The following is a 12,247-nucleotide window of genomic DNA, read 5'->3' on the forward strand; positions in this document are numbered from 1 at the left end:
CTGCAAAAAAAGAAATGGGAGCCTGGCAGCACATTTGCGACAACAGCTGGGTCTATCTGGGAGAGGCAGGATGGATCTGCTGCTGCTGCAGGATGATGTGTCCATTGCGTTCCGCAGGAGTCACTACCAGTCTAGGAGACATGCCATTAAATGGCTGTGGCATTATCCCGGGAGATGTCTGAAGAAATGGCGTATTCAGAGCCCATGTTTGCAGGTTAATGGCATTCTGCAGTCCAACTCTGGTTTTGCCAGTTTCCTAGAACTGCTTCAGTTTTCAAAAGAAATGTGTGTTTGACTCTTTGGTACCTGTCTGGAGTTAACCGATATACCCAAGTCACCAAAGTCAGAGGTTGCACCTGGGAAATGCAGACGGCTTTCCGCTCCACTGATGTGAATGAGGGCACCCACTGTGTGGTGCAGATACAGGCTAGGGCTGAACAAGCCTCTTCTCAAACTGCAAGTAGGTCAGCCTGGTCTATACAGCATTTCACCCAAACCTCATTAGACTAGTAGTGCTGCTGTTATCTCCTCTTGCAAAAAGAGAAATTGAGACCTTTGCCTGCCCGTGCTCAGCCAACAGTTTTGAAGGAGCTACAGCTGGAAGCTTCCTGAGTGCCAAGCCAGTGTGCTGTTAGCCAGTGGATGTTTCTGGGTGTTAACAAGTGCCCTCAGGACCTCAGGTCATGTTTTATCGTTTGGCTGCAGACAAAGTATCATTGCTGTAAGAGCCAAATTGGCTCCACTTTGTTGACTCTGATGCAACTGGACAGCTTCCTGGCATGTCTGCTCTAGTGATCACCCTGGTCTGAGGGCAAAGGCAGGTGTGTACCCTGCAAACATCTGAAACTCTTCCCTCCAGCTGCTCGTCACCCTGCTCTGCCTGGCGGCACCATCCCGCTCCAGTCTGCTGGTGAACTTGGCTAAGTGGCTCTTGGCAGATCTGGGAGGTGGCTGGTATGACATTCCTTATGCTCTTCAGTGAGTTGATTTTAAAGTCTTGGCAGCAGAATACCTGCTGGTTTGGAAAGGTGGAGGTTTAAAAATAAATGGGGGTTGTTGTCGGTCGCTGACTCACACTCATCTCTTGTAGGCATGCTTTTGAGCCATTTTGTTGACTCATGTCTTGTACAAAAAGGCATTCCATGCCTCAGAGCCCTTCTAGTCTTCTTGGAGGTGGAACTATCCTCGGGGAAAGGTTGCTGTGTGTTTGTGCAGGACCTCTTACAGCAGCATTCTGGCCCATGACTAGAATCCCTAAAGAGGACTGTTGCAGACACAATAATTAACAATACACTGGGAGTTTTGAAAGAGAAACAATTTTCTCCTGTAACTGAGATTTGTAGTTCACTGACTTCAGTTTGTTGGGGTTTTGGATCTGTAGGGAGCATCCTTTGGTGTAACGAGTATCCACAGAACCCTACATAATGAGACCGAACACCAGGCATCGTGAGGAGCAACATCAGAGTCCCTCTCCTTAATCAAAAGCCAGCACCAATTTGACAAGTGTCACTTCAGGTCATGAATGATCTCCCTCCCTGGTAGCATGTCAAAAGAGCGTGTTCTCTGGAGGAGACCTTGGTGGCTGCTTCTCAAGTTATAGGCTGGTATTTAATTATTAGCAGAGTGTATGTGGCGAGGCGGAGCTGGAAGGTAGTGCCGCTGAGGAGGTGATTGATATCCGTCTGGCTCTGTAGCATGAAACAGCAATATATCTTTGTCCGAAGGGGCAAAAAAAATGACATTGGCTGACCATGGCATCAGGGATTTATTGGTGTGCTTCAAAAGTAGAAGCCGCTGGGATCAGTTCCAGTCTTAATAGGACAGTACCTGATTAAGAGGAGGAGATTTTAATTTGAAGATGCTTTCTGCCTGTTCAATTAGTTGGGCTCAGAGTTTCATATTCACCCATATATTTCAGTGGGATAAATAGCAGTGACCCAAGAGCCTGCTGTACACACAGGCAAGATGTATCGCTGCTGGGAAGAGCGATGGACTTGCACCCTCAGGTACCCCTCCAGCTGCTGTCAAAGCCCCAGATAGCATGGGAAGAGGACAGCAGGACCATAATGACCTGTGAGCTGGACCTCACTGGTGCATCCTCCTGGCAAGGGGTGACCTTACAGACCTGGAGTGTTTGTTGCCCTTTCCGACAATTTACCAGGAAAAATGAGAACTTCCTTTTGGGGAGAGATTTTAAGACTTGGAAACAAATCACTTTTTTGCATCAGCTAAGAGGTTCATTTGACTTGTGTTATGGCAAAATTATTACAGTCTCATAGATATTTTATTAAATTACAAGATTTGTTTAACATAGATGAGATCTATGCTAAATATCTATCTATTGTTTGAATCAGTAGGATATTTGTTATGACCCTTAAATGCTATAAAAACATGGTGATTCCCATGCCATTGGACAAAGCCCATACTTAAGTAAGCCATTCTACCTTTGTAATTGCTGCCGAATTATTCAAAATTTACAAGCTGTTTTTCATATAAGCTTGTGCTTTGCATCATATTAGTTATAGCAGATGCATCTTAAATGTACCACGGGAAAAATATGCAGCCAGAAAACAAGTTCAGAGCTGGTGGGAAAATGCAATTAGAAAACCCACCCAAAACAGAATAAGCAAAGGTACCTTAGGGTAGATAAATGTTGCTTATCAGTATGTAGCGAATGCCAGAGCTTACTTTTCTTTAAAAATAAATAACTAAATAAAACAAGAGAGAAAAAAGAAAGGTATTTTAACTGTAGCAATTAATTGGAAGCTTTCACATGTTATTCTATACCACAAAGATGTTACACCGTGCTAATTATTTGGGGAGTGGAGGCGTAAGGCAAGCTAAGGAGAGAAAGGAATAAAAATATATGAAGTCTAAGTAGAATGCAGCGGTCCATTGCCTGAAGCAATACAGCCATTTCGAATACAAAGAGCAAGCTGAAGTTATTGCAGTGCTGCCTTATCCATATATTAGCAGTTGTGGGATTGAACAGCAGTGAATGAAAGAAGTGGGTGCAGGATTGCAAAAAAAAAAAAAAATCCCTAACTGCAGAATTAAAATACTGAAGCCGCTATGTGATGAATTTTGCAAGACAAATCGTTTTGTGCCATCAAAGGGGTTAATTCTCAAAAAAAATTTACAGATTGCAAAAAGTAACTTATTCTAGTATGTTATTAAATAAGAACTGTTTTAACAAAGCAGAAAAGTTATTAAATGTGCTTGTCTTCAAAGAGGTTTTAAAATTCAAAATACAGCAGTATTTGAGCTTGTGTTAGGAACAGAAACCTGTGACTTTAATGACTCCAGGAATAAGGAGTTGTAAACAGCATGTTATACCTTAGGTCAAATATACTCATTAGGTCAAGTAATCTATGCCTACGAGTTCGATTGTACCTGGTAGCAGTCCTTGAGATTTCTGTCTAGGTAGGCAGTGAGTCACTTGAGAGAGTTTGATGCACGTTGTTTTGGGCTGACACCTGGTTGTGTCTCACTGTTTCTAGTTCTGTCGGGTTTGACACCTTGCTGTTGGTTGTCTGTGCATTCACTGGCACCGGGCTGGGAAAGGCCATCGGTGCCACAGCACAAGCTGATGATGCTGCGATCAGATTTTTTTCCGGGAACTCAAATTAACCAGCTGGCAGCGTGGCTGGGTAGATATCTACACAGAGTTTGTCACAACTGCCCTAGCTCATTTCTTGGGTTGGAGAATGAATAAGCAGAGCTATGCCGCTTTACTAAATCCAGCCAGCACAGGAGAGCAGGAATGTTTGACAGAACAAGAGGGAATGGCTTCAAGCTCCAGCAGGGTAGGTTTAGACTGAACATTAGGAAAGAATTTTTCACAGAAAGAGTGGTCGGGCATTGGAATAGGCTGCCCAGGGAGGTGGTTGAGTCACCATCCCTGGATGTGTTTAAGAGACGTTTAGATGTGATGTTGGGGGATATGGTGTAGGGGAGAACTTTGTAGTGTAGGGTAGATGGTTGGACTCGATGATCCCAAGGGTCTCTTCCAACCTGGATGATTCTATGATTCTATGATTATATAATGGATACAATTATTGTCCCGAGCCTTTCCTCCTCTCCACAACTGAATCTCACCTCAATTGCATCTCAGTTGCAATGGCGCCAGTGAGTACGATGGAAACACTGGGCTCTTTCAACACGCCGTATCCATGGTAATGTGTGTGAGACATGGCAGGGTGAGGTCTGTACCCATCTTGCTGTGCACACTTGCCCCCGTATCACTTTATTCTGGCCATGGGGGTTTCTGCAGCTTGCGGTGGCTGCTGCTTCTGGCAGTCACTAGAGGCTGTTGCATTTTGGGTGAGAAGTTTGTGAGAAAGGGTTCTGCTACGAGGCCTTCATCTTGACGAGGAAGGCAGGGGAGGAGGAAGATGGTCTGTGTGTCCTGTACAGGATATGAAGGCAGCTTTGAGGACTAAGGCAAGGACAGGAAAGGTAGCTAAACCACCTTGCTGGAGTCTTTGGGGGTATGAACCTTATTTTAAATGGCCACAGTTGGAAGACAGTGGTGTTGCACAGGGGCTTCAGGTGGAAATTAAGCTCTTTTTATTCCTGGGTTAGGACCTGATGGTGCCCATGACAGCATCACCTTTGAAGAGCACAGAGGGGATAAGTACCAGGTCCATGGTGCTATGTCCACTGTGGAGCAGAGCTGCTTGCCTTCCCTGGTACATCCTTGAGAAAGCGGGAGAGGATGGGTGCTAAAGAAGTGGGATCCCCCCAGCACGTATCCCTCTTGGACAAGGAGGGGAAAAGCCCCCTCAAAACCTCTCACGCATGCACAGCCACAGCAGGCGATGCCTTTAGCCATCCCAGATGCACTGTGGGAGCCTTTGGGATTTCCTCCCAGTCTGTGTAGCCCAGCTGATGCTTTTGGCACATCTACAAAACCATTTAAGTTTAAGTAGCCCTTTGTACTTAGCCACGACGCATTACAGCCAGGTCGTAGCAGTAATCCTCTCTCAACACCAGTGATGGGGGAAAAAGGGCAGAGGGAGACTGCACAACCTCAGATAGCTACAGATCCAAGGAGGAGCAGCATCAGCAGCTCACAGGAGTTCAAACCTGTCCCACTTGGGTTTCTGCCCAGCCCAGCACACTGCCAGCTCCCACTGGGCACCAAGCGGTCATATCTGACCTAGCCGGTGACACTGTGTTTTTATTTACTGCTTGCTTATTCCTCCACCCCCAAACATATTACTCTTTCAATTCCTGGAGAGACAGATTAGGCAAAGGAATGTGTCCTTTGCTGCTGGCAGCTCAGTTTGGCTGCTGTTTTCTTCTACTGATGTTTTTAATAAAGGAGGAAATGGCTGTTCATCTCAGGGAAAGCCATTCTATCATAAGCTGACATTCCTTGGGATTTGTTTTTATTAGCTCAGCTCTGGTGTATGGGTGCTGCCAAGGCTGCTCATTGATTTTCCCAGCCTGCATAGTATCTAGGCTGCCTGCTTACCCTCCTGTGGTCGCTACCAGGGCTCCTGTAACTCCTCCTGCACAGGTTTCCATCAGCTCTCTCTTTCCGCTCTTGGCCCCACCAGAGCAAAAGTGGGACTTTATTCCAAAGACAGGGAAATTTTCTTTCACTGGGTTTTGGGTCAGGCTTCTGCCTAAATCATAAATGTAAAACGTACTTGATAGAGAAACCCTTTCACTGAGGTGAATCATTTTCTTTCTTTCAATTACTCAATAAGTCGTTCCTGTGTTGAAAATAACCTGTGTGTCAGCTTTACCTGCAAAGCCAGCGTAGCTTAGAGGTAACAAAACTCAGTGGCTTGCACACTGGGCCACGAAGCACTGGTCTTGACAGCCATGGAGCGTTTCAGCAAGGAGCTGTTTGATTGATGCTGTCGGGGAGTTGTCCCTTGGACTGGTGGCTGGTGTCTCCCACGCGCTCTTTCAGTTTCCCAGGTCTTTGAGGAGATTATCAAGAAGCAAGAGTTGACTGTTAACCAACACACTGCTGGTTTCAGGTGTATTTTGTGTGCCTGAGGGACCCTAGGGCTTGCAGGGTGCTGGAAGGATATCATTAGTGTGTACGTCCAAGCTATTTTATCCCTAGTCAGGTAGTGCTTGAACAGTGCTGGGCAGGGTAAAGAGGAAATGTGTTCCTTTTGCACGTCTCTGCAGTTGAGGGACCAAGTTCGGAGACTGCGAGCGACCCAGGTACAAAATCTTGGTGTGCTATTTATTATATTTAACCCTAGAATGCCATATACCAAGTGTGTAAACCAGGTACGTTGTTCCCTTATTTGTCACGTTAGTGATCGGGTGATGGCAAGGATAATCTCATGGCGCTGATGAGCGATTACCATGGTTCCTTCTTTTCCCTTACTACTCCGTTTTGTGGCCTGTGGCAGCACGGTGTTTTACAAGTTTGGATCTCCAGTAAAAGGCAAATTCCCTTTTGTTGAACTCAGTGGTGTAAAAGCTCTGGATGTGCCTGGCCTGGGGGCAGTTGACACTGCCATGTGAAGCGTGCCCGTGCTTGCCAGCTCCTCTCTGACCCATCAGCTCTGCTGTGGCACCTGAAATTGGGCATCCCAAACAGGATAGAGTGCATCAAGCCTTTGAAATCCAGCTCACTTCTTCTCTTGGGCTTTACTAGAAAAGCTACACATTCATACTTTTTTCCCCCTAAGGTGTTTTTAAATTGCTCTTGTTCCCAGTTTATTGTTATTATTTCTTTTTGTTTGTTCTTTTGTGAGTTTGTTGAGTTTGGGGAGGGAGGTTGTTATTACAGAGGAATTGTTTTTATGGTTGTTTCCCAGCACTTCAGGGATGGGTGTTATGTACATAAAATCAGTATCATAATTATGATTAATATTAAAAAGAAGAGTAGTAAGAGTGATAATAATAACATGGCAATGAAGTCTGCATTTCTTGCTAAACATGGTGAGCTACCTGGGCAAGCAGTCCTTCCCTGAGGAGGACCATGAACCTTAGATGGCAGGATCTCTCTCTGGAACCAAAGCCACCCCTAATTCCTGCATTTTGTCTTAAAGTCAGCAGAGTTATGGTTTTGTGATAGAAGTACAGGAACTGAGAACCTGTGAGAGTCATCTCACGTAGGGGAAGGAGTCCTCGGAGAGCTTTCCCTGTTCCAGGCTAACTTTGTCTTGGGATAGAGCAATCTGCACCATTGGCCACATCTGGATGGGATGGATACATCTGGCCAAAACCTGCCTCGTTCCTTTCTCCTTGCATCCACCCGCATTAGCTGCGGGCTTGTCCATACTTGTCCAGCCCAAGAGCTCTTGGGCATTTCAGCCTGGCAGGACAATCTGATCAGGTGAGCTGGCAGGACTGTTGAGGGAGACGCTCTCCTGCCATTCCCCAGCAGCCCCAGATGAAAGAATGATTTGCAAGGTGCAAGATTTGCATTAACATTTTTTTACACTGAGTTAAGAGGAATGGATGAGCTGGAATGACACGGAGATAAAGCAAAGTGCAGCCGCCAGGAAAATGACGTGTGCTTCATCTTCTCGATTTTCTGGGTACTGCTCAAGGAGCTGCTGGAATACGTATTTCTGTCATGCACACAATGATTTCTTGCATCTCTGTTGGACTTGCAATCCCTAGTTCCTTAGATATTGGAAAAACTTAGGAAGAGCTGCAAGAGCTTTTAGGGAAAGGAGCCCTCATCTCTCCACCTCCAAGTCTCCCTTCAGACAAAACTTCCAGCGTGGAAGAGATGGAGGGGAAAAGTCACTCCCCATCTTTCATTGTCATTTGATGCCTATCACTCTTGCTGATAAAACCAAAGAGCTGAAAGGTTTGAGCTGTTTCTCACAGGTGCTGACATAGCAAAGTATATATCAGAGAAGGCCTGACATTTGATGTGGCTTTATCATTGGCAAGCAGGCAAATAAAATGGATAAATTAATCACCTTTCCCCTCCATCTGTCATAAGCTTTTATCCCACAGGGAGGAAAATGTTGCCAGTTTGTCCTGGCTTTTTGAAGTGTGACACTATTGCGTTTGCCAGCCTACGTAATGCCTAAGTCGTCAAAATGCCAGAAGTGGAGGGGAATGTGAATACCACTTATAACACAGACTGGTGGACCACAAAGCTGGCTTTCAAGCCTCTCTGGTGTTTTTGAAAAGCCCCCAGAGATTTCCAACCACTATTTCCCTCAGCTCATTGGCTCTAACCCCTTTGCCCTAAGCAGCCGTCTCATGACTCACCTTGTATTCCTCATTTCTTATTTAAATTTTACTAGGTAATGATATCTCTAATTTCACCGCATCTGGTGGAAACTTGGGGAGTTCTGGATGAGTTTTACAGCCTGAATGAGGAATAAGGAGGTGGAATAGGTTGAGTAGGACCCGAGAGGTGATTGTCCCCCTGTACTGGGCACTGGTGAGGCCCCACCTCAAGGGCTGTGTCCAGTTTTGGGCCCCTCACCACAAAAAAGACATTGAGGTGCTGGAGCGGGTCCAGAGAAGGGCAACGGAGCTGGTGAGGGGTCTGGAGCACAAGTCTTGTGAGGAGAGGCTGAGGGAGCTGGGGGTGTTCAGCCTGGAGAAAAGGAGGCTGAGGGGAGTCCTTCTCGCTCTCTACAACTCCCTGAAAGGAGGGTGTAGAGGAGTTGGAGTCGATCTCTTCTCCCAAGTCCCAGGCAATGGGACAAGAGGACACGGCCTCAAGTTGTGCCAGGGGAGGTTCAGATTGGATATTAGGAAAAATTTCTTCACTGAAAAGGTTATTAAGCCTTGGAATGGGCTGCCCAGGGAAGTGGTTGAGGCACCATCCCTGGAGGTATTCAAAAGACGGGTTGACATAGTGCTGGGGAATATGGTTTAGTGTTGGTGGGGTTTTTTTGGTTTTTTTGTTGGTTGTTGTTTTTTTTTTTCCAAGGTTGGACTAGGTGATCTTAAACGTCCCTTCCAACCTAGGCGATTCTGTGATTCTGTGAATACCCTCGATATCGATGTCAGGGTCCCAGCACCCTCCTCTGTCTGGGAGGGACATGCAGCGTAAGCCCAGGAGCAGTCCTGCAGTGTTTTATCAAGAGAGCCGAGGCACACCTGTGCTGCCCATTGCAAGACATTGTTGCTGTGTTGCCTAACTTTGCCACCGCAATAGCCACGTTTTTGGGGTAAAACCATGTTACAAGTTCATCACAAGGAATCACTCATTTTCCAAGCTGTCTTAAGAATCACTGTTCTGTTACAATTTAAAAGCAAATTGTGTTAAAAGTTCTGTCTTTTTTTTTTCCCTGAGTAGTGTTCTAGGGATCCCTCTGACTTCCCAAGAGTTTTAAAATATAGCTTCAGGGTTTAAAAAAATAAAATCAAACTTTATTTCTCCTTCCCTGGTGAAAAAAAAAACAAACAAACAAACCAAAACACGCAAGACATTTAGGTGATGCCTTTCTGTCCAAAGCCTCCAAGCTCATACATCTCTGTGAACGTTTAAAGAGAGTCTTTTTTCACTGTTGGTAAATGGTTGTAAGGGACCTGTGGTTGCCATCTCCACGACGCTGTCAGCAGGAAACATTTTTACCCTCGAATCCTGATGTTCCGTGGTTCTTTATGCCGTGTGTCCGGTCCTTTGCCTTATTTGCAAAAGATGGAGCTGCACACAAGACTAGCTGTGACATCTCAGCATTTTCAACAACAGCATCGTTGTTTCTAGGCTATGTTGGGGTCCCAGTCTGTTCAGGGCACTTGCAGCTTGCCAGGTGCTTTAGAGTCTACTTTTCAGGCTGCAGCTTTCTTGATGCAGGATTGAAGTCTAGGTGCATTTAGTGTTTTTCCTGCTGGTCCATTGCGCCACAGCTTGGTAAGTGGATACAAATGTTTGGGGAGGGGTCTCAGACAGCCTCCCTTTGTGTCTGGGGTGGATTAGAAGTCATGCACCATGCAACTGATGATATTTTTGGTTTTATCTCCAGCACAGTGATGCAGTCCATGACCTGCTCCTGGACTTTATCACGTGGGTTGGCATCCTGCTCTCACTGGTCTGCCTCCTGATCTGCATCTTCACCTTCTGCTTCTTCCGTGGGCTGCAGAGTGACCGTAACACGATTCACAAGAACTTGTGCATCAGCCTCTTTGTGGCAGAACTCCTCTTCCTCATTGGCATCAATCGGACCGATCAGCCGGTAAGAACCAAAGCAGTTTCTGTTCTTGCCGCTGTCTTTCATCTCAGTGCGTATGGGATGTTTGACCATGCAACGAGGTATATGTCAGCGCTGCCTTAATTCCCTGCATGGGTCCTCACAGGGTCAGGCCCCTGGTTGTTACCTAGGAGTCAAATGCTGATGCCTGCTGTGATTTCAGAGGTGCATGTGCATTGTTTGTAAATAATGTGCGTGTACGTTCGATAAGCAGGCTGTAAAGATGCGTTTATGCTATGTACATCTTTATATGTTTATTAGCCAGATTGTGTACGTACTTACCTTTTTATCTTGGAATATAATGTATATATGCAGAGATGTGTCTATTTTAAAATAGTTCATGTGCATTTTCCAAGTGAAAAAAAAGTTCTTCCTTTGGAGAAAGGAAGGTAAGAACTCTCTCATTCTTATTAAACTTCTCACTAAGAGTAATCCTGAGTGTTACATTAATTCACCATGGTACCAACACCTTTCTCTGTGCTTTTCAATCCTCACTCAGATTGCCTGTGCCGTCTTTGCTGCCCTCCTGCACTTCTTCTTCCTGGCGGCTTTCACCTGGATGTTCCTGGAAGGGGTGCAGCTCTACATCATGCTGGTGGAAGTTTTTGAGAGCGAGCACTCCCGGAGGAAGTACTTCTATTTGGTTGGCTATGGCATGCCTGCACTGATTGTGGCTGTATCAGCAGCGGTGGACTACCGGAGCTACGGCACGGACAAAGTGTGAGTGGGGCTTGGCACTACTTGGACCTGCTCAGGAGGGGTGGGAGTGGGAAGGGAAGTGACAAATGGCAAAGGGAAGTGAAGAGCCCAGAGACCTGTCAGGCAAAGGAGGCTTGTGCAGGCGGAGCTCAGCCAGGAGGCATTCCTTGCCTTACCTCTGTGTCTCCAACACAGTCCGTGGTGATACAGCACAAATTCCTCACTGTGAAATGGTTTGCAAAGGTATTTTCTCGGGGAAGTCAGTCGGGGAAAATTTTATCGCATCAATGCAAAGGACCAGCAGAGGTGGCTGTCCCAAGTTTCAGTTTGGTACTGTATCAGCAAGGTCATACTTCTTCTCTAATCAAAGAGCGTTTCTCATGTGGATGATGGAACACTGATTTCTTCTTCCTCTTTTTTTAAGTGTTCTATCAAATTAACAGAGCCTGCAAGCAAAATAGGTGGTGACTCTGGAGTGCACTAGACTCTTTGCAAATCAGAACAGCTACATCATTTATCATTAGGAATATTCTTAAATGTTTTCAGTGTTGCTGAAGCTGGTATCAAAGCACAATTTAGATGATCATGTGGATCTAATGGATCTAATGGAAAACAAAGGGAAAATCAAGCCTTTGATTTTCTTTGCCAGCTTTGTTACAGTAGTACTAACAATGTGTTTTTATTTACTTTTTTGCTTTCACTTGTCAGGCTGCCTTTCTCCTGTCATTATAACTGAGTTAAGGGCTCAATCTGAAGGCACACATAGCAATGAGCTGGTGGCATTTTTAAAGCTGCTTTTTAGCATAGGTTGGGTCAGGCCATGATTAACAGTTAATATTGCATTAAATTCAACTGCAGAATTTTTGCCCGAAACCTTATTGATATAGATGAACCTGATTTCTTGCAGAAGTAAATCTGTAGAGCAGTGGAGCTGCTCGTGATTCATTACCGTGCCAGCAGGTAGGCTTGGATCCCAGCTGAGTATTTGTGTCGTGTTCCTCCCATGAGTAGGAGAATAGCAACCTGAATTCGTATAAGTGTCATACTTTATGGAAAGGAAATGGCCCACACAGATATAGGTAGGAGGGAGTAAGTTTTCAAGGATCTCTACCAATTTATCCAAAGTAGTTTGACGGACTTTGACGGGCCTAGTGGGCAAAGAAAAAGTAACACAACGCAGTTTCTGGAGAAGACCGTTTCCATCAGCTGCCACCAGCTTTCTGCCTCCACCCAGCTCTTCTGTTCACTTCCCTTCTTGAGCGACAGATTAGCTCCCATTGAATCAGGTATTGAGAGACTCTGAATTATCCCTTTAGATAAACTTTTTCTTACTGCAATGTTTCTATGGAGGACGTATCTCTTCACAGTGGCCTACATGGGGCACGCTGAGCATCAGACAT

The 12,247-nt window shown here is 45.5% G+C and overlaps 1 protein-coding gene across 17 annotated transcripts in view; it reads left to right on the forward strand.

Annotated features, from left to right (window-relative positions):
- Positions 1-12,247, forward strand: part of ADGRL3 (adhesion G protein-coupled receptor L3) — a 288,036-nt gene that overhangs the window by 217,843 nt on the left and 57,946 nt on the right. For 16 of the 17 annotated variants that reach the window (XM_074147553.1, XM_074147555.1, XM_074147559.1 and 13 more), the window contains 2 exons: positions 9,924-10,133; positions 10,648-10,868. In XM_074147553.1, the coding sequence (XP_074003654.1) occupies positions 9,924-10,133; positions 10,648-10,868 (431 nt within the window). The remainder of the gene's footprint in view (positions 1-9,923; positions 10,134-10,647; positions 10,869-12,247) is intronic. The other variant, XM_074147563.1, reaches the window with a different exon arrangement.

The sequence above is a fragment of the Numenius arquata genome, chromosome 5 (assembly GCF_964106895.1).
Source record: "Numenius arquata chromosome 5, bNumArq3.hap1.1, whole genome shotgun sequence".
NCBI classification, from domain to species: domain Eukaryota; kingdom Metazoa; phylum Chordata; class Aves; order Charadriiformes; family Scolopacidae; genus Numenius; species Numenius arquata.